This window comes from Mesoplodon densirostris, chromosome 2 (genome assembly GCF_025265405.1).
Source record: "Mesoplodon densirostris isolate mMesDen1 chromosome 2, mMesDen1 primary haplotype, whole genome shotgun sequence".
NCBI lineage: Eukaryota > Metazoa > Chordata > Mammalia > Artiodactyla > Ziphiidae > Mesoplodon > Mesoplodon densirostris.
This window is the reverse complement of record NC_082662.1, coordinates 99,394,677-99,417,059: the sequence shown is the minus strand read 5'-3', so window position 1 is coordinate 99,417,059 and position 22,383 is coordinate 99,394,677. Positions and strand designations below refer to the sequence as shown.

General features: G+C 44.4%; 1 protein-coding gene and 1 long non-coding RNA gene across 4 annotated transcripts; one reads left to right on the top strand and one right to left on the bottom strand.

Annotated features, from left to right (window-relative positions):
- Window positions 1-2,889: 2,889 nt before the first annotated feature.
- On the bottom strand, window positions 2,890-17,380 carry LOC132481546 (uncharacterized). Of its 2 annotated transcripts, none has more exons than XR_009530833.1 (3): window positions 16,576-17,380; window positions 10,328-11,097; window positions 2,890-3,176 (listed from the first exon to the last, which is right to left on the bottom strand). It is a non-coding gene; the product is annotated as an uncharacterized LOC132481546 (long non-coding RNA). The 2 variants fall into 2 exon arrangements; XR_009530832.1 differs by having other exon boundaries at window positions 10,730-11,097.
- On the top strand, window positions 16,985-21,531 carry LAMTOR5 (late endosomal/lysosomal adaptor, MAPK and MTOR activator 5). Of its 2 annotated transcripts, none has more exons than XM_060086418.1 (4): window positions 16,985-17,115; window positions 17,979-18,040; window positions 19,954-20,071; window positions 21,201-21,531. In XM_060086418.1, exons 1-4 carry the CDS (start codon window positions 17,081-17,083, stop codon window positions 21,259-21,261), a joined length of 276 nt encoding a protein of 91 aa, XP_059942401.1. In that variant the 5' UTR covers window positions 16,985-17,080; the 3' UTR covers window positions 21,262-21,531. The 2 variants fall into 2 exon arrangements, with proteins under 2 accessions (XP_059942401.1, XP_059942396.1); XM_060086413.1 differs by lacking the exon at window positions 16,985-17,115 and adding an exon at window positions 17,306-17,653.
- Window positions 21,532-22,383: the final 852 nt, after the last annotated feature.

Here is a 22,383-nt window from a genome sequence, read left to right as displayed (position 1 = left end):
CAATCCCTCACACAGGATGAGCCATGGAAACACGTGGAAAGTAAAAACTCAGGATGATCCGAACACGGCAATGATGGAGCATCAGAGCAGACAGCTGCAAGAGCCACCTGCTCGTGCAGCCTGTCAGGACACAGAGGCAGGGCCTCACAGAAAGGAAGCAGGTATCATTTCCAGCCGGTGCTGAATGAACAAGACAATAAATGGAAGCTGCTCTATATTGGGTCATAAATCTGAGCTGGCCAATTTCCCACTGAAATAAGTCAGCTGCATCCTCCTGGAGAGCCCTGGGGGGCCCCTGGCCCAGTTCAGGCCCTGTATTACTCTCTTCTTCTCATTAGAGAATAATCCTTCAATTTCTGAAGCCTCAGAGAGTATGTGGGTGATAGTTTTAATATTATTCTTCAACCCATGTTGAAATATTTCATTAAATAAAAGCAGTTAAATGAAAAACAAATAATTCTCTTGGTGGCATATTGGGGACCCTCTTCAGCCGAGGGACATTTTCTACTTCCCTCTATTTTTTTTCTCATGTAAGAGTTAGCGACTGAACATAACTTTTCTTGAGAACATCTTGAGATCAGCAGGGTATGGAGTGGCACAGTGGGATCCTTTAAAGTAGGGGGTCTTGGGAAGCACAGCCAGCCAGGGGTCACTACTCGACCCGAGGGCATGGGCCACCTGCAAATCACCAGGGGCAGAGCTCTGCCCCTTGCCTACCCTCAGGAAGAAGGAAACTCCAGCCCCACTTCAAGCTGCCCTGCCTAGAGATGGAAAAAGTCCTAGGGCTGGATTAAGAACAGGCAGGAACAGAGGCTGCCTGTGGCAATGTGAGAAGAGTCATATCAAGTCTTAAATCAGAAAATGGTAGGAGCAGAAAAAGACGTGTGGCTCTCCTTAACCCAACTTCCTCCATCTTCCTCCACCTTTCTGTGTTCGTTTCTGATGTACAGCAAAGTGTATACATATTCTTTTTCATATCCTTTTCCATTATGGTTTACTACAGGATAGTGAATATAGTTCCCTGTGCTATACAGTAGGACCCTGTTGTTTATCTATTTTATATATAGTAGTGTATATCTGTTAATCCCAAACTCCTAATTTATCCCTCCCCACTCTTTCCCCTTTGATAATCATAAATTTGTTTTCTATGTCTGTGCATCTGTTTCTGTTTTGTAAGTTCATTTGTATCATATTTTAGATTCCACATATAAGTGATATCATGTGATATTTGTCTTTCTCTTTCTCTTTCTGATTTTCTTCACTTAGCATGATCATCTCTAGGTCCATTCATGTCACCTCAAATGGCATTATTTCATTCTTTTTTTAATGGCTAATAGTCCATTGTATACATATGTAACATCTTCTTTATCCATTCATCTGTTGATGCACAGTTAGGTTGCTTCCATGTCCTGGCTATTGTAAATAGTGCTGTTATGAACATTGGGGTACATGTACCTTTTTGAATTAGACTTTTCTCTGGATACATGTCCAGGAGTGGGATTGCTGTATCATATGGCAAATCTATTTTTAGTTTTTTAAGGAACCTCCATACTCTGCCCTCATTCTTATTGGGAAAAACAAACAGACAAACAAAAAAGGAAATCCTGCCTATGATTATAAACTAATTCAGGAAAGTCAAATGATTTCATTCCATATGCCAATGCTGATTGATTATAATGGCTGCCTAGAGGAATGTGTTGAGACTGGGTCTGAAGTCATCTCTGGGCTCCGTGGGAGAGAGCACCAGCACTGATTGGTGATGTCTGTCATGCGTACAGGATGGGAAACTGTTGGCACATGTGCCATGTATTTTCTAATCATGGGACTGTTCAGAAATAATCCATTTATACTGGATTTATCCTGGAAAATATCAATGAGATAACAGCCGAAGGCTCGGGATCAAGGGAGTTTCATCTCCTAGTAGGAGGCCCCAGTTGTGTTTTTGTCTCTAATCACAGAAATGAATTCTAGCAGTGCATTTAGCCTCCTGGTTCAGGTCAACAAGTTGGAATTACAGTTCTTCCTTTGAGAGCTATAGATTGTTGGTGCTGGGAATGGGGTTATGACTCATCAACGTTTTCCCCAGCTCTAGTGGTTCATGAAATAAACTGCTTAAAACAAACAAACAAACAAACAAAAAAACACCTTTTGGCAAAGAGGTCAGGGCTGAGCCTTGGAAAGGCTGCCCAGGAAGCTTGCCTCCTGGACTGCCAGTCCTTTCTAAGGAGGTGGCCCCCCTGGGTGGCCACCCTGGGCGGAGGCCAGGTGACACATAAACATGGGCCAAGATGATTCCCGTAGGCTCAGAGGATTCACCACAAAGTGAAATACTCTTCTTTTCCCTCAGTTAGTGGTTCATTTCAGCTGAAAATAAGACCTAGCACATGCAGGTCTCAAGGTCAACAGTCCCTACTATGTCCATGCAACAGTCTTTTGAGAATTCTTTCCCCAAGGCCAACAACTAATTCCCTTTAGGAAACAGGACTGGAGTGGCTGGAAGGGGGTCAGCCATCCTAATGGGGCTGTGCCCCATTCTCTGCTCTTGCTGTTCTGGTTCCAAATCCAGTATGGACAGAGGGGTGTGCACACAGCCGTGGAGCATCCTTGTGGGAAAGGCGCTCTCTCTCTCTCTCTCTCATAGGATTTGAACAAGATAACAGGCCCATCCTGAATACAGTTCGATAGATTTACAGACAAAAGGAGTATGTGTCACTTGCAAAGCAAGCCCCTCAGTACCAACAAGCTCAATCTGCTGGAAAAGGCTCAGTGTCCCCCTGGGGTGCAGCCCAGAGAGGAGGCATATGACTGGACCCAGAAGAAAACAAAGTTGGGCAGAACATGCCTTGGATGAGTTAATAAGCCCAGGACTGAAGCTCATTTATTGATGTGGGGAAATGTTAACATTATATGGCTAAGTGGAAAAAGCTGGAAACAAAAAAGAATATACAATGTAATCCCCATTTTACACGTGTGTGTGTGTGTGTGTGTGTGTGTGTGTGTGAATGCATGGACACACAAAAAGAACAAGATGGAAAAGAAAGGAACTAAAATGTTCACATTTTATCTTGGCAAGGAGGAACTGCTAATGACCCTGGGTTTGGTTTATTTGTCTTGGTGGTTCTTTCGTCTTCATACGTTTCTACATTTTCTGTTTTCTATTTGCACACACGTTCTTTCTGTAATAGAAAATGAAGTAAATGTTACTTTAGAATAATTATAAAAGGGTGGGAAAAGGAAACATAAAAAAGAACATGAGTATTGGAATTATTATTGGAATTATTATTATTGGAATTATTATTATTGGAATTATAGAACTAATAATAATCCTCATTCTGTCCCATCTTAGCTGGTATCCTTGGACAAATTATCCTCCCTGGCCTCTGGTGCTCTCCCTAAAGCACCTACACAGTACATGTTTAGACAGAGAAGGCAGACCTGCTGGGTTTTTTTTTTTTTTTGCGGTACGCAGGCCTCTCACTGTTGTGGCCTCACCCGTTGCGGAGCACAGGCTCCAGACGCGCAGGCTCAGCGGCCATGGCTCACGGGCCCAGCCGCTCTGCGGCATGTGGGATCTTCCTGGACCGGGGCATGAACCCGTGTCCCCTGCATCGGCAGGCGAACTCTCAACCACTGCGTCACCAGGGAAGCCCAGACCTACTGTTTTTATGGTGGTTGGTTATTGTTTTCAGAGCAAGGGTGCTTAGCAGCCAGCAAAAGATGATTGTGGTGCTAGGGAGAGATCTTTGGTTTCCCCTGCTGAGACCGAGGGTCTAGAGTGGACGTGAGGCAGCCTGGTGGATGCCAGGAAATGGTGCAGCTGGGAGGTGCTCACACTCACCATCCAAATCCTCTGCAGTGCCTCCAACCCAAGCATGGGGAGTGCAGACCAGCAGAGACCTTTGGGACCAGGTCAGCAAGATTCCAGCCGCATCCGTGGCCATGACTAATGTGAGCTGACATTCAAGAGTCTGGGACACAGCCAGCAGACATTTTCTTTGTGAAATACTGTGTAAGTGCTTATGAGTAGGGGGCCCAGCCAGGCTGGGAGGGGGGATAGATGGATTCACCTGCAAGTTGATGAGACCCACAGAGAAGTAAAGTGGCTGGACCTCCATGGCAGAGGCACGAGGGACACAGGGGATGCCAGGATGGGGTTAAGCATGGCTCCAAGGGCTTTGGGGACTTTGTGCAACATGGGAAAGATCATCCACAGTGGCCCAGCAGCTTTTGCCAAAAGGAGCAGTCCCAGGTCCATTCTGCCATGTAAATCTGGCTCCAAAACACTCAAGTTAATTTCAGCGAGACCTCCCCAGAGTTCCCAACTGGGCACATAATTTCACCTTCTTAATAAATCACCGGGAGTCCTCCTGTCCTAAGAAAAACAAGAAGAGGAACAGCCAGAATCTATCAAGAAATTAATTGAAAACAGCAATATAAGACAATATAATTCCTTTCTCATGGGCAGCCTTGGAGGTCGGGTACTGTCCCTCTGAGGCCTGCTGACCCAGGGGCCCCCGGCTGCTGGGAGGAGGTGCTCCTGCCTCCAGCAAACTGTAGCTCTTCCCTCTCTAGGAAAGCTACAAACAGCACATCTTTGTGCACCTCCCAACCCAGGAGCCAGGGCCACAGACATCACATGGCATCAAGGATGGCTTTTCTAAGAAAAGCTAGAAAAAAATGCCTCTATGTATTATGTGCACCTGAAAAACTCTTGTGTGTGTTCATTATATGTTTCATTTATGTGTTTGCATCCTTTCTTGTGTGATGATGACCAAAGTAGGATCCGAGCATTTTAGAGCTGGAAGGAAACCCTGAGATTAGACAGCACCCCCAGTGCCCAGCATTGCACCCAGGACTCAGGTGCCATGTCCTCATTTGATGGGTGAGACTATGGTCATGGTCACAGACACAGTTAAATGCAGGTCTTCTGCTCCCAAGTGGCTCTATCCCATTGGTCCTTCTTCAGTTCCATTCAGCAAACCAGAGCACACAGTGAGAAGGCAAAGCTGAATAAGACAGAGCCCCTACCCTTGAGGGACTGGTGGGAAAAGCAAGGATGTACATGACTGTGATGTTAAGAAATAATACTAATAATTCAAAACCTGGAAATAAGGCCACAAGAGGACAGTAAGTCCCTTCAACGTCATTTAGTCATTGTTTCACAAATCCACCCAAGGATTATTTAATCACCCAGGGGAAGGTATCTTTGTTTAATGGCTATTTACCATTAATTTAGGGCTCAGACTCTGTGAAGTTACATGTTAACTTGTAGATCATGTCCAGTAAAGATATAAATAATGTCTATTCAATAGAAAGCATAACAATAAAGACTGATTTTTTTAACTGCCTTGTAAGACATTAACCAGTTGTTTTATTTTTAATTGGGGTAAAATACACATAACATAAAATTTTACCATCTTAACCATTTTTAGGTGTACAGCTGTGTCATTAACTATATTCACATTGTGCAACCATCACCGCCATCCATCTCAAGGACTCTTTTCATTCTTCAACACTGACACTCTACACCCATGAAACATAACTCCCCATTCTCCCCTCCCACCAGCACCTGGCAACCAAAGCCTACTTTCGGTCTCTATGAATTTGACTATGCTACATATCTCATATTAGTGGAATCGTGCAGTACTTGTCCATAAGATTGGTTTATTTCACTTAGTATAATGTCCTTAAGTTTCATTCATATTGTAGCATGTGTCAGTTTCTTTCCTTTTTAAGGCTGAATCATATTTCATTGTACATGTACACCACATTTTGCTCATCCATTCATCTGCCCATGGACGCTTGGGCTGCTTCCACCTTTTGGCTATTGTGAATAATACTCCTATAAACTTGGGTGTTCAAACATCTGTTGAGACTCTGCTTTCAGTTCTTGTGGATATATATCCAGAAGTGGAATTGATGGATCAAAGAATAACTCTACGTCTAATTTTTTGTGGAACTACCATACTGTTTTCCACAGTGGCTGTCCTGTTTTACATTCCCACCAACAGTGCACAAAGGTGCCAATTTCTCCGGATCCTTCCCAACACTTACTACTTTTTGGTTTTTTTATTCTAATGGGTATAAGGTATCTCATTATGGTTTTGATTTGTACTTCCCCAGTGATTAGCGATGTTGAGCATCTTTTCATATGCTTATTGGCCACTTGTATATCTTCTTTGGAGAAATGTCAATTCAAGTCCTATGCCCATTTTTTAAATCAGGTTGTTTGGGTTTTTTATTGTTGAGTTGTAAGAGTTCTTTTATAAATTCTGGATATTAACCCCTTATCTGATACATGATTTGCAAATGTTTTCTCCCATTCCATGGGCTGTCTTTTCACTCTGTTGATAGTGTGCTTCCATGCACAAAAGTTTTTAATTTTGATATAGTCCAATTTATCTATTTTTTTCTTTTGCTTCCTGTGCTTTTGGTGTCATATCCAAGAAATCATTGCCAAATCCAATGTCATGAAGTTTTTCCCTTATGTTTTCTTCTGAGTTTGATAGCTTTAGCTTTTCCATTTAGGTCTTTTGATCTGCTTTGAGGTAACTTTAGTACATGGTATAAGGTAAGAATTTAACTTCATTCTTTTACACATGGGTGTTCCACTTTCCCAGCACCATTTGTTAAAAAAGACCATCTTTTCCCCATTGAGTGGTCTTGGCATGCTTGCCGAAAGTCATTTGACCATACATGTGAGGGCAACCAGTTTTATTCTTAACCTAGATATTTTACTTGAACATTTCCTTTTAAGTGCTTATAAATACCCAGTTCCTCAAAATGCTCTTTGAACCAGCTTTGCCATCTTATTGGTTCCCTCATTCATGAATTACTAAATCTTTGACACCTGCCCATTCCATATTTTATGAGAGCCATGTTTTTAAATATTTGAACATTATGCTTTGACAGTAACATACAAAGTGCTGTGGGTGTCAGGGTGAAGATCATTTCTAATCGAGGGATTCAAACACCTTTTCACTTTTGAAATCAGCCTTATGATTAATGGGTAGACTTCTGGCAGATAGACGTGGTGGTTTGGAGCGAACATTAAAGACCACAGGAACAGCAGGAAGAGTGTTTTCCTTCCTGTTCGCTTCCTTTCTTGTGTGTCTACTGGCCAACGCAGATGTGACACTTTCCATGAGAAAGCCTTAGGGAAAAAAAGCTTCTGGCCTCTTTCATATGTCATTTCTCTTCACGACAGGTCCCTGCTACAGCTCCAGGTCAGTGCCTTCCTCTCAAGCTTCCACCTCCACCACACCCCCTTCCCCTACCTGACAAGAGGCTAGAAGGGGCCTAGGCCTTTCCATCCATACTTCAGATTCATCTCTGATTCTGCCTTAACTAGGGAATTGCATTTCCTGGCTGTCTCCATCCCACCACATGGGACATCCATGAAATATCTCCCTGACAGACTCTAAATGTTACCAGCATCAATCACAGCGATAAACCGCAAACAAGCCCGGGACAGAGCAGCCACTTCTATCGGATCCAAAGTGGTATTAATTAGAAACCTTAACTTCTGGCCACAGAGGATAAGAACTGCCGCCCTCAAGTGACCTTTGCCTTGGCAGAGTGTCCCCAGCCACGGCTGGCGGCAAAGCCCCTCTCTTTGGGGATCTTTACTCTGCAGGGTGCTTCTGCCCTGCTTGAATTTAATGCTGAGACTTGTGTTCCCTGAGGATCTCAGGTGTGCACATTCCTCCTTGGGTTTTTGAGATCACATTGTTGTGGGCCCCAGGCCATTCCCACCTGAGCTTCCTAGCCCATGGCCATGGCATTTCCTCAGGCTCTCGGCGGCCACAGCAGCCTGTACGGTGGCTTGACACTGGATGTCCCAGCTTCTGGCTTGCTGAGAGGCTGTCGCTGACCTCCCCCTCCTCCATGGGAACCCGTGCACAGCAGTAACCCAGAGGAGCCTCAGCAGAGCCTGTGCCTTGCGTGCTGCTGAAACCCACGGCCTTGGGCCTGCCCACTCCTCTACCGCTCCCAGAGCCTCAGCTGTCCAGACACCCTGACTGAGGCCTCCAGGCATCCCAGCCCCTCAGACTTGGCTCAGCCTCTACCACTGGTAAAGACACTTACCTGCTGGGGTCAGCAGGGCTCCTTAAGGGGCTGACCAAGGAAGCAGTGAGTAGAGTGAAGACTCAGTGATCTCGAAGCAGGGCTGCTGGGCTACTTTCCTGGCTGGGTAACCAGTGTGTTCTCTGAGTGGTTGAGGGCAGGCTCAGGGTGAGCCAGCCTCCACCTGATTTCACCCTTCACTAGCTCAGCAACCTTGGGCAACTCACTCAACCTCTCTGAGCCTCAGTTTCCACATCTGTAAAATGGTGCTCATAATAACACCTCAGAAAGCTGCTCGATAGTAAATATAAAACACTTAGTACAGCACCTGGCAGTAATCAATCCTCAACAAATGTCAACTATTTCTTGGGGGTCAGGGGTGGGTTTTGTCCCTCTTGTGTGGTTGTGTGTACACAAAGAACACAAAGTCCTAGGGGAAGGACAAGTGGAACAAAGGCCAGAGATGGTGCCACTCATTTCTCCAGGCCTTCTCTTTGCTGACCAATGTTCCTACCAACTCATAGAGAAGGCTGGCCTACTTTCATATTTGCTTGTCCAGAGAGTGATGAACTGTCATCTCCTTAAAAGTCATCCAGTCTGCTTTCAGACGGGCCCTTCTCCACCTTGACAGATGGGATTACATTCATCTCCCTTCCCCTTTGGCAATTGGAAAGATCAATGAGACATTAGTCTCCCTGACTCTGACTTTCTCCCGGGGGAAATGCTGACAGCCCAGAATTAATGTGGCAATTGATTTACTCCTGGTGTCTAAAGGCACAGGACAAGTCCTCCCACTGCTGGGAGGGGAGATGGGGAGACAGCAGCCTCTGGCCACCTTCTGGGTCTGGCTCACAGGCCTGTGCTGTCTAGACTGGTTGAGGAGACAGTTGCAGAGAGACTGATTCGCCTGGGATCTACATCCCGGAGACTGGCCGGCCCGAGCTCTGGAGTCCCAAAGCCATGGACACTCTCAAGTTCTACGACCTTGACAAGCTATAGACCTCTCCAGACCTCGGTTACTTCATCCACAAAATGAGGATGGAGATCCCTGATGGGATGACTGTGGAATTAACAAGAGATAATGTGTGTGAAGAGATGTGCTTCATAAATGTTAATTTTTTATCTTTAAGTACAAGAGTAAATGCAATGTTCTTGAGTGAGAAACCAACCAAGTTTACAGATATTAAAACTGAGGACTAGAGAGATGAAATCCATTTTCAGGCAGGTAAGTTAGGAAGACTGTCCACTGCCTTCACTGCTTTTCACACTGTGATTGCGCCCCTGCTCCCCACTTTCTACTGGTTCCTTGGGAGCTAGAATAATGGACAGATGAAGGGTCGAAGAGGGTCACTTTCCTGAGATTTTCAAAGGGATTCCCCGCCTAACAGAACATTTGCTGGACACTTTCTGTGTGCTAGACGCTTTCCTAGGGACCGTGGAGGGCAAAGACAATACACTTAAGTTCCGATAAGCCCTCGACCTTGAGGGTTTGGTGTTTCTCTTTTCATCCTTCGCTCACTCGTTCGTGCATCTTCTCCCTCCCAGAAGCAGCTCTGCCTGCCCCACTGAGTCCTTTCCTTACAATGTAGCCCCAGACTCGGGGCTGGGCCAGACACTCAGGTTTTTGTTGGTAATGATCATTGGTTCGAACAGTTTCTCTTACCCAAAATAAAACTTGGGTTTTTTTTTCTTTCCATGATCTCTAGCTTATTTACTGTATAGAACATAAACTCCTTGAGTGAGGAAGCTCTGCCTGATTTATTACTACTACTCACATGGAATTTGGCAAACTAGGAGTGAGAAATCGATTTTTAAAATGAAACTACAGATCTACAGTGAGGACACAGCACGAAGCTGGCGGACATACATACCCTGAGATGCATTTTACGGCCCTTATCTCTAGAAGCACAAAGCAAAACGACCAACCTCTTGAATTCCATATTCTTATACTCAAGCAGAAGAAAGGGCAGATAGCTCTCCCCTCCCCTTGCCAGGGCGTGGAACTTTGCCCGGTAAAGTTGCTCTCTGAGGTATGGAAGGAGTTGTGGGTGCCTCACCTAAGAGCTCTCCCTCACGCAAAGAAGGAAGCCCCCTCCCTGTAAGAGACACTTGAAATGCTCTCTTGCTGCCCGGCCCCAGGTGAATGCCTTTGCTTTGCTCAGGCACTTGCAGAACAGATATAGAAAGCAGACATTTCCTCTTCAGCCTCCTTTGCAACTAAAGCCAGGGATGTGATCCAGGCTGCATCGCTTAAACTTACCCACACAAGACTTCAATTCAGAGGCTCTGGGAAAACTCCACTTTGCTGGCAAGGGCAGCAGCAGAGGGGGTCTGGCTTCGGGGGCGTAGCGGGCATAGGGTTAGGTTCCTGCCACAGTAATGGCCTTGGTGCCGCAAGCTGTTGTGGGCTGCCACAAGACCAGTGGCAGGGGTGGCATGGTGGGCTCGGAGCTTTGTCATTGGAAGCTTAGACTGAGCTCTCCAGCCCTCCCAACAATTGGGTAACCGTGAGCTACCCAGTGTCATTTTAAAATTTCCTTTCCTACTCTCTAAGCCAAAGTCAGCTTCTGTTGCTTGCAGCTAAGAGCCCTGAATGACAGTCTAGTTCAACTTTGCCTCAGCTATCACTTCCTGAGGTCCTGGCAAGAATAGCAGCTCTCACCTGTTCGCTGTCTGCGGTGGCCCCAGAGACTGTGTGAGGCGCTTCACATGCATCGTCCCATGGAGTTCCCACACCACCGCTATGAGGTGGATACTATTCTTATCTTCAGGGAGAATTGAAAAACATCTGAGATATCAAGGCATTAGAGGACTTGTCCAAGGTCTTACAAGAGGGTAATTCAGTGTTGTAACAATAGGTAAGCTCCCGAAGCTAAATTCAGATTCCAAGAGAGACGGTGGCAGCCAACAAAAAAGCTTCTCGCTCTGCTCTTCATGGCAGGATGTGCAGAACGAGGTGGGTCATCTTGTCTTCACGACGTTCTCTACTCTGAAGTAAGGACCAGTAACACTTCGCTAAGTTGGTAGATGCTGAAATAAAGACACAAAGATAGTTCACTGCCCAAGAAGGATTTTTCCAGGACAGTGGCAGAGATGATTGACAAGGGAACACATTGTTACCCCACAAGCATGCTTTCTGAAACTCCCCAGGGGCTAAGGGAGTCCATGCTGGGTAGACAGTGAGGCGTAGCCAAAGAAGCTGAAAGCCTGCGTTTAACTAAAAGCATCAGTGTGCAGGTCGGCACTGTAAATACATTTTAATACAGGTAATTTTTTTCCCATTCATTTTCAAGCACTTATTTCATTTACACAATCCCAAGGGCCAATAAATCTTGGCATTAAGGCTGATTTGATGTGTGATGCAGACAGTCTAATTAAGGATAGGGTATTTTATCAGCTCCTCTAAATTTCCTTTTCTCTAGTCTACAATTTTTTATACTGGGCTGATCTTTTTTTTATTCATAAGGGTTTCATGCCCATTTGTCATGGCTGCATTAACTGGGCATCTAATGAAGAGTTGGATATGGAAGTCTGCATCTCATCTATCCTCAGTAGCAAAATTAATAAAGCAGCAGGAAAATAGCTTCCTGAACTGAAATGTCCTTGGCCCACCCTGAGTCATCTAAAATATACTTTGCTTGTGTCTTCCAAAATTGGGGCTTAGCTATAAACTTTAGGAGGCAGTGCTCAATTTCAACTTCCATCCACTGATAGCCTGTACCCTACTCCCCTGCCCAACCCATTGCTTGGAGAGGCTTGGACCAGAGTGGCCAGAAGCCTATTTTCCCACTATCCCCTCTGCACACATTTATTGAGCACCTTTTATAGGCCAGGCTCAGGGAGATATAAAACAGGCTCTAGAAGGCCACAGTCAAATGGGTCATGCCACCACTGTTGGCAAATGCAAGAAAAACATCTTCGTTAGCCAAGTATCAAGGCTGGGAGCAAGCTGGAATGATTATCTGCTCTATCCTTTTGCCTCTGAGAGGGTGAGCCTCCCAACCAGATTCTCTATAATTAAGGGCTGCCAAATGCCTGTGATCACAGACGTTGACTTATAGACTTTATGGATATAGGAGTATATTGGTTTCTCAGGGCTGTCATAACACAGTACCACAAACTGAATGGCTTGAACAACAGAAAGTTATTGCCTCACAGTTCTGGAGTCTAGATGTTCAAAATCAAGGTGTCCTTCTGAGGGCTGTGAGGGAGGGATCTGCTCCAGGCCTCTCTCTTTGGCTTGGAGATGGCTGTCTTCTCCCTCTGTCTTTTCACATTGTCTTCCCTCTATGAATGTCTGTGTCCAAATTTCTTTTTATAAGGACACCAGTCATATCGAATTAGGGCCCACCCTAATGACCTCATTTTAACTTGATTACCTCTGTAAAGACCCTGTTTCCAAGTAAGGTGACATTCTGAAGTACTGGGGGCTAGGACTTCAACATGAATTTTGGGGAGACACAATTCAACAAGAGTGTCTCTAAAATTGTTTTAACTAAAGCTCTAAGACAACCTGTAGCAACACAATATAGTTAGAACACTGCATGGAGGGTTAAGAATTCCATGCTCAAGTTCTAAATTAGCCACTTCCCCTCTCTGTGCCTCAGATTTCTTCTCTAGAGAATAAGAGAGCTGGACTGGGCCTCCAGAACCCTCTCATGTCACCGCGATTGTGTTGCTGATGAAGTAAGAGAAGCTGGGGCAGCACAGGGGGCACGTTAATGGTGAGGCTCCGCCACTCACAAGCAGGCTGATCCTGAGCAAGGATTGATCTTCTGAGCCTCAGGGAGTGTTTTTTTAACTCTTAAGTGAGGACAGTGACAATAGCTACTTCAAAAAGGTTCTCAGGACTAATAAGGCCTGTGACATGCCTGGCACGCAGCTGTCACTCCGTGTGTACGAACTGCTAAGGGTATTACTGCTCTTATTACTATCAGGAGTTAGGCTTTGGATCTAGGACTCAGCTTTCAGGCAGTGTCCACGATCGGAAGACAGGGGTCTGCACCCCAGTGTCCTATCCAGTAGCTCATGTGGAGTGAGAGGCTTTAGCTGGCAGGACTCCTGTGAGCCTTGGGACATGCCTTTCCCCATCTCCACCTTCCAAATCCCATCCCATTCCATTTAGCTTTTCACATTCATGTCATTAAGGTTAGGGCTAGGATTTCAGGTGATTTTTTTTCCTCACAGTTTTATTAACTTTACACACCCTAGAAAAGTATAACAAACCATATTTCATCATCTCATTTAAATGCAGCCTTGCGACCTCACACCCACATGAACACTAGATTGCTTGAGGTCTGTAGTGGTCATTCGGCTCTTATCTTCTTTGAACTGTTAGTTATTTGCTCATGTGTGTCCTCGCCTAGACTGTAAGCAACCTGAGGAGACAAATGGGTCTTCTTACTGAGATTTAGCAAACCTTATTGATTGACTCCCACAATGCACCGGCCCGCTTACATGAAAAATCTCATATCATCCTCCCCACAACCTGATGAGGCAGGTAATGGTGTTACCATGTCACAGATGAGCCCCTGAGGCTTGGGGGTCACATGTGTAGGCAGTGGCTAAGCCAGGATCCAATTCTACATCGCCTGACTCCAAGGCCACCAATCTAGCCTAGTGCTGTCCTCAGCAAGCTGTACCAGCTCAGGAGGCTCGTGGGTCCCTGTAACTCACTTAGGATCCTCCAGCCTGAGCAGAGTTTTCCATGGCCTTGGTGCCCCCTGGTGGCATGTGAGGGTTCGTTCCCAGCCCAGCTTCAGGCTCATTCCACTGCAGGCCTGCGACCCTAAGCACTTGAAAGAGTGACCAAGGGGGCTGGCCCTGGCGCAGCAGGGCCCTCTGCACCCAGGGAAGGGCTAGACCCTCTACTAGAGTGTCACTTTTTAAATGGACCGCCCCCGCCCCGAGGATTCTGCTCCTGATAGGTCAAAGAAGAGCGCTTAGGGTCTCAGGCCAACAGCCGTGAGATGACCTACAAGGTCTGGTTCACACCACCCAGCTTCTCATCTCCCCCTTCCCAGTCAGGACATGTGGGCATGGGCAATCTCTGCAGCACCCTCCTGGGGTTTCCATTTTCCAAGAGCTAGTTTATGGAGGGGGGGAAGGAGAAGAGGATAAAGGTGGTTAAAATTGAGGACTTAAAGCTTCTTTACATAACACAGAGTCTTTTTCTCAAAAAACCCATCAAGGTTCTTCAGTAAATATTACTAGAGTCCTATTGTGCTCCGCAGCGCTCAGGATGCAGAAATGGAGAAAACACCCTTTCTGTCTTGAAAAGTAAACATATAAAAAATTACAATTCAATGAGGCAAGTACTCTGATATGGGTGTCCTGGGACTTCTCCTGTCACACCCAAAATGGTTATCAGTACTCAAAACTGAGAATAAAGAATCATCAAATACCTCACAAGCTGAAGTAGAAAACAATTAGGGGTCAGACACCTTGTCCAACTAACCATCACTCCAGCCCACAGCATGTCCCCAGCTTATATAAGCCACCGCTCCTTCTGCAGGGACAAAACAGCAAGAGGACACAGAAAGAGGGGGTGGTGTGGAATAGCCTGCCTTCCCACCTCCGGAGCAACAAGGATGTTTGAGCCAGCAGCCATCCTCTTCCTACGTGCTCATATTCCCCTCGGAGGCCTTCCTTAGCAGCGTAAAAAGTGATCACCAGCTTTTCCGGGAATCCTATAATCACTGGTCTGGCTTTGAGATAATCAGAGATATCCTAGAGCTGCATTAACCAATGGTAGCCACCCATCACACACATAGCTATTGAGCACTTGAAATGTGGCTAGTCTGAATTAAAACACGCTGTCAGTGTAAAATATACACCGGATTTTGAAGACTTAGTCCGGGGTGGGGCAGGGGAATGCAAAACATCTCTGTATTTTAAAAATTGATTACATGTTGAAATGATAATATTTTGGACATAGTATTTGGATAAATAAAATATATTATTAAAATTAATTTCACCTGTTTTACTTTTTTTAGCGTGGCTACCAGGCCATTTAAAATTACAGCTGTGGCTGGCTCACATTCCGTTGCTATTGGACGTCGCTGCCCTGAGGGTTAGAAAGCCAGAGCTGAGATGACCCAGTCCAGCAAAGCTTACACCACACTGGGACCACAAGGGGGGCGGTACTGTGGTGCCGAGCTGCCTGGGGCAGGACTTCAGCAGCAAGCAGGCCGGCTCCTCACACTTTCTGATGCTATGTTTTAAGGGCACAGTTTTAAAACAGTTAGTTTTAAACAGCTTTTTCTAAAATTTAAATGGCCCATATTATGTGACCCCGAGGTTAATATAAATCATTTCTCTAGGGCAGGAGTCTAAAACTCCTGAATTACAATATTCAAGACTGGAATTTTAAGGCAGCTGCAAGTTTCTCACCATCACAGCTATGGAATGAAGAGGGACTGTGAATTCAAGTCAAGAGAAGCCTTGAAGCTGGGCCCCAGAACAGAGGGTGGGCTGTGAGTAAAAGCTGGAGGTGAGAGGGTTGGAGAAAAGGTAGATCCAGGAGTGATGTTAGGAGGATTTAAGCACAGGGAGTGGGTATTGGATTATGGGGGATGGGTGACCTCTGGACATACTCCCATTTTCATCAAAATGCTACCAATCTGGGCTTCCCTGGTGGCGCAGTGGTTGAGAGTCCGACTGTCGATTCAGGGGACACGGGTTCGTGCCCCGGTCCGGGAAGATTCCACATGCCGCGGAGCGGCTGGGCCCGTGAGCCATGGCCGCTGAGCCTGCGCGTCCGGAGCCTGTGCTCCACAACGAGAGAGGCCACAACAGTGAGAGGCCCGCGTACCGCACCAAAAAAAAAAAAAAATGCTACCAATCTGAGTGTAAATTGTTACCACCTTTCTGTGGGGCAATTTGTAAGTGTATTTTAAAAGCCTTAAAAATGTCAATAGCCTTTGACCCAATAATTCCATTCTAGAACTCATAAGGAAAATTTTAAACTGCACGAATATTTGACTATGAGGATATTCATCCAGTATTTGTAATAGCCAAAGAACCCAAAATAACAATAAAACTATAAGCAACCTAACTGCACATTGATATGGGTTGGTTAAATCAATTAACAATTATAATATGGACTATTTTGTAAGTGTTACAGAGGTTGTGTAAATGAATACTTACTGACATGAAAAGACATTTATGCTAAATTCTGTGAAAAGGGTCAGCTACAGAATTGTATGTCCAGCATGTGTGTCAATTTTGCTTAAAAAAGAAACAACAACAACAACATTAAAAGCATACATCTGCAAAGACAATTGGCTGAAAGAATATTCTCCAAGGGATTAATAGTCATCTCTGGACAGAGGCTATGGGTGGGCTTTCTTTCCTTATTTTTAAAACTGCTTTTATAATTAACTTTTTTTAAGATTATTTTTAAGTAGTCCTACCTAGTCTTTATCACAAGTGACACGTTCTTTCCCAAGCCCTCGCCAAAGGGGAAGAACCAACGTTTTCTTTAAAATCCCGACACTTTCCCCATACCTATTAGCATTGTTCCATCTCGTCCTCTAGTCCCTGTGTCCAGTCTTTTGCCCTACAAGCCTGGGGACCCTTCATCGGGGTCCTGTGTCTCTCTTGTCTCTCTCTGCCCCACCGCCTGGATGAGACCCCGTCGGACCGGCCGGGTTATTGTAAAACTTCAACAGGGTCTGGCCCGACTTCTTGGAGTCGGTGGAATTGGAATCCAAAGGTCTGTATGGAGGAGACAAAGGGACAGGCCAGGAGGCCGGCTCCGAGGGACGACTGCAGACCTCCCTCCCGCGGCGGCATTCCGCGCCGTCCCCTCGCCCGTTGCACAGGCAGCAGAACCTCCGCCCGGCTCGCGGCGGCGGGCGCGTAAAGATGTCATCCTGGACACAACGCGAAGGCTGCGCCGCGAAGTTTGTCCCTTTGGAGGCACCGTTCCTGCCCACGGCCCGCTCGCGTCATGTGAACGACCGAGGGGCACCCGAGACCAGCGGCGAAGAAGGAGACGACTCGCGGCGGGATGGAGGCAACTTTAGAGCAGCACTTGGAGGACACGTGAGTAGTATTCTCGTCGGCCTGTCCTGGGGTCGCGGCTGGGGGATTTGAACGGGACAGAGGGCGCGAGCTGCGAGCGCCGGCCGGGCGTCTGGGGGACGCCCTGTCCCGGGGCCTCCGGTGTGGGTGCGAAATGACCCGGAATTAAATCCCGCCGGGGCTCCGCACTCTCTCTCCCGAGCGGGTCTCCGCGGCCAGAGCCCAAACCCGACTCTCGTGCTGAAATTGTCTGGACAGGGTCGTTCTTCGGGAGTTTTAGGAACCGTGTTCGTTTGGGGGAAGGAAGTACCACTTGTGCAGAGCCCTGCCTTATAAATATAAACACACACGCGTATTTCCTTCCGGGTGTAACCAGTTACTTGCTGAAAGGCATCCGTTAAATTTTTCGAATGAGTAATATCTACGTAAAATCCAAAGTTGGAAAAATACAAGAAGGCGTACAGGGAAACACCTCCCTCGCATCAGTGCCCCTCAGCTTCCCACTACCCCTCCAGGAGGCAGCCCGTGTTACTGAAAAGTTTTTCAACAGTTGTTTCAAGTGAGTTAGTATGTTAACATATGCATTTTTAACGAAGGCAACAAAATCCCAACTATTGCAATGTTTGTGGCCCTCCAGAGCTCAACAGTACCTGGCACAGTCTTTATTCTCATGAGAGAGAAACTGGTTTAACTATTTAATTTAAATCAGTTAATTGTAGTTTAATTTTTCTTGGGGCAGGGGTGGGCCATAGTGAAAAAAGATTAACACTGACTTAAAGTACTACAACAAATGCCTGGTACAGAGAAAGCATATTTGTGTTATAATTATTTAAATTCATTTTCCCACATCATTTGCTTTCTTCTTCCTGCATTCCTGGAATTAGAATGAAGAATCCATCCATCGTTGGAGTCCTGTGCACAGATTCACAAGGACTCAATTTGGGCTGTAAGTATCTCACATCAACCCTTTGGTGGATTGCACAGCATCTGATGTTGACTGGGAGCCTAGTGTGCTATTATTCTCTAGTTTTTATTTCCTGTTACCCTGCCACTTTCTGGGGACTTTTGCAAGCGTAGAGATCATCCCCAAATAACAAAATTAGGAAATTGAAACTTCTCAATTGGTGTTTATAAAGGTAGAAATGTTCCTTGCAGTTCTAGCACTACAGAGTCGTTTCTACTAAAGTAGTATTTGAATCATTTTAAATTGGGTCTAGAAAGGACTTGGTAATGACAGCAGTTACCATTTATTGAATTTATGCCATATGGTGAGAATGTGAAGCTTTGTATACATTATCTCTAATTTTCACAATAACCCTGCTAGATGGGTGGTGTTACTTTTTAGTCCAACTTCACTTAAGAGTGAGTAGGTAGGAAAAATGGGGGCTGCAGGGTTGGACACACCTAGCTTCAACCCCTTGCTCTTCCATTTACTAGTGGTGTCAGCTTGGACCAAAAAGAACCTTTCTGAGCCTCAGTTTCTTTACTGAGTTGTTGCTTAATAATAATTATTATTATGGAATTGCATTTATTGAGCTCTTACTATGTGCCAGGCACCGTTCTAAGTGCTTTGTGTATACTAAGTCATTTAATCCTCAGGACAACCCTGTTAGGCAGATAAAGAAATGGAGGCACAGAGGTTGACTGAGTTGCCTATAAGGTCATACAGCTAGTAAGTGGTTGATCTAGGATTTGAGTCTGGCTCTGAAGCCTCTTAATCAGAATACTATAAAATTATATATGTAAAACACTCAGCACAGAACCTAGGCATAATGCTCAATAAATGGTAACAATTAATGATGAGAAAATAAATCCAGAAAGGTAAACAATGGAAGCCTTCAGCTAAGTAATGTCAGAACTAGTAAACCCAGGACACCTTGCTCCTTACTCCTCTGTACTACAGGACTTTTTAAAGCTCTGAATTTTTGCTGGGAGGGTAATTGAAGGAAGTAGTCTGTAACTCAGGTTTTACACACAAATCAGTTTAGTTGGAAGAAAAAAGGCAGATTTTTTTTGAGGCACTTGCCAGGCTCACAAAGGAAAGGCTGAAATTCAAGTGTGGAAATGTAAAACTAAATGTATTCCTTCAAGAAAACTTCAAGGCCCAAAAGACTGCACTGTGTGCCCAGTTAATGTTTTATGTAACAACAGTAAATCCATCAACTCTGCCATATTGTCATGTCTATTACCTGAGTTTCAGGCAGATGGGCTTGTGTTGCCTTTATATACAGAAAGATATTGTAAACTTAGTAATTACGTTTTGTTCCTGACATCCAAGATTTAGTTATTATCTACAGGCTAAAACAAATATTAGTAAAAAGCCAATTCTGTTGCTATTTGAAAAACCAGTTTATTCTAGTGGAAACAATTGCTCACAGAATATTTATACATGCTGTTAAGGTGATCTTACAGCCAAACTCCTGAGTAAAGATCTTTATATCCTTTGAGGTTGATCTCAGTAAAAGGAAATCAGATTTTCCATGAGGAATTAATTAGTTTCAACAAGTCTCTTGCCTTTACTGGTTTTTGTCAGTCTTACCTCTGCATTTCTTTGTTTCAGTTTGCTTTCAGATTGACTTGAATTACAGCTTCCTTATATGCTTGAGAAGGTGTTTAGAGATGGTGATGGGAATGACTTGGAAAATTGAGTGTTATGGCCTTTTACTGACTTAAAAGCTGTTATTGGCTTTCTCACTGATGTAACCACTGAGTATCAGGGCAGAATCATTTTATGTCAGTACCTAACCTAAGAGACCATGAGCTGAACCTTCTTTTTGTGAATAATTCAATTCAGTTCTACTATACCTCTATATTCATTTTTGGACAGTCAGGCAGCATGATATCATCTCTGTCTTCCAGGCCGCGGAACCCTGTCAGATGAGCATGCTGGGGTGATATCTGTTTTAGCCCAGCAAGCAGCTAAGCTAACCTCAGACCCCACTGATATTCCTGTGGTGTGTCTAGAATCAGATAATGGGTGAGTAGATGGCAGCAGATCCCTTCCTTTCCTTTTCATTCAGAAAAATCAATCCCTGGGAAACTTGACTGGGGTTTGCCCTGTGTTCATCAGTGATTTCTCAAAGTACTTGGAGGAAGGTTCCACCCTTTGGACCACAGGAGCAGATGGATTGATCTAAAGCTAATGTGCTTTCACACCACAAAGACATTTAAATGAAGAGTAAGAGTCGTCATGAACTATCAATAAAAGAAGCAATAAATAACACAGAGGAAGACTAAACAAAGAACAGAAACAATGTCTGTAGTAATAGAAATACCAAAGACATTCCAAGTGAGTGTCCTCCGAATAATAGTAAATGAAAAAAGCAGAACTATGCACAGGGACTTCCCTGGTGGTCCAGTGGTTAAGGATCCGCCTTCCAATGCAGGGCACGTGGGTTCAATCCCTGGTCAGGAAACTAAGCTCCCACATGCCACAGAGCAACTAAGCCTGCACGCTGCAACTACTGAGCCCACGTGCCACAACCAGAGAGCCCGTGTGCCGCAATGAAGAACCTTCATGCTGCAATGAAAGATCCCACTGTGCTGCAACTAAGACCCGACACAGCCAAAAATAAATAAATAAAAATTTTAAATAAATAAACTATGCACATTATGATCACAGTTCTGTAAAGTGAGAAAAAATGTATATATGGTATACATGCAGATTAAAAAAGGAAAATATTAATAGTGGTTTGTTTTTGTTTTTTTTTTTGCGGTACGGGGGCCTCTCACTGTTGTGGCCTCTCCCGTTGTGGAGCACAGGCTGCGGACGCAGAGGCTCAGCGGCCATGGCTCACGGGCCCAGCCGCTCCGCGGCATGTGGGATCTTCCCGGACCGGGGCACGAACCCGTGTCCCCTGCATCGGCAGGCGGACTCTCAACCACTGCGCCACCAGGGAAGCCCCAGTAGTGGTTGTCTTTGAGTGATAGGATTATAGAATTAATTTCATTTTTATATTTTATACTTTTCTGTATTTCCCAAATGTTTTATTGTGTTTAGATATTGCTTTCATACATAGAAAAGTATTAAACCAAACAGCATCTTTAATCTTACATTGACTCCCACTTGCAACACTTTACTGAATATCTTCCATTTTGCCTTTCAGGAACATTATGATCCAGAAACACGATGGCATCACAGTGGCAGTGCACAAAATGGCCTCTTGACATCTTGTATCAGTTCTCCAGCAGCTTGTCATGGGGACTCAATCGTACCTTATGTTAATTATCTTATAGAGCTATTAGAGTTCCAGTAATTAGGCCATTCATGTAATGTGCATTGGGCACTTTTCTATTAATTTTAGAGTAAGCTGCTTTTTGACACTCTGTGGATTGACTTATCAAAATAGTTAAGGGAAGTATGTTTTGAAGCAAGTTTAGGTCACTTTGTATACAGAATTTTGTTATGTTTAATAAAACTGGTTGGAGGAAAGCTTGGATCTTTTCTGAATTCTTTAAACTCTTATCAAATGTTTATTTTTTCAATTATCAAATTGTATTTTTTCTTAAAAAGGTAACTGCTCCAAACCATTCTGTTTCGGAAGCTCCTGAAATACATAGATTCTCACAGAAACATCCATGGATATATAAAACAAGTCAAGCATACTCCTACACCATAATAAAAACATAATAGTAGATATCGTAAGTACTTACTATATGCCAGGAACACATTCAGTTCTCATTAACAACCCTATATGGGTTCTCAATAGCAAAGAGGTAGAAGCAACACAAATGTCTGTCGATGGGTGAATGAATAAACAAAATGTATATACATACCATGGAATATTATTCAGTGTTAAAAAAAAGGAGAGATTTTGACACATGCTACAGCATGGAGGACTCTAGAGGACATTATGCTAAGTAAAATAAGCCAGTCACAAAAAGACAAATCCTGTATGATTCCACCTACATGAGGTACCTAGAGCAGTCAAATTCATAGAGATAGTAGAATGGTGGTTGCTAGGGTGAGGGGAAAAAATGGGGAGCTACTGTTTAATGGGTACAGAGTTTCAGTTTTACAAGATGAAAAGAGTTCTAGAGATGGACGGTGGTGATGGTGGCAACAATAATATGAATGTATTTAATACCGCTAAACTGTGCACTTAAAAATGGTTAAGATAAAAAAATGGTTAAGATAGTAAATTTTGTTTTATGTATTTTACCACAATAAAACAGTTTTAATTAAAAAACATGAATAAAAACACCACCTGAACTAATAAAAAATTCAGAATTACAAGATAAAGATCAACTTACAAAAAGTGAAAAAGCTGCTTCTATACCTCAAAATAG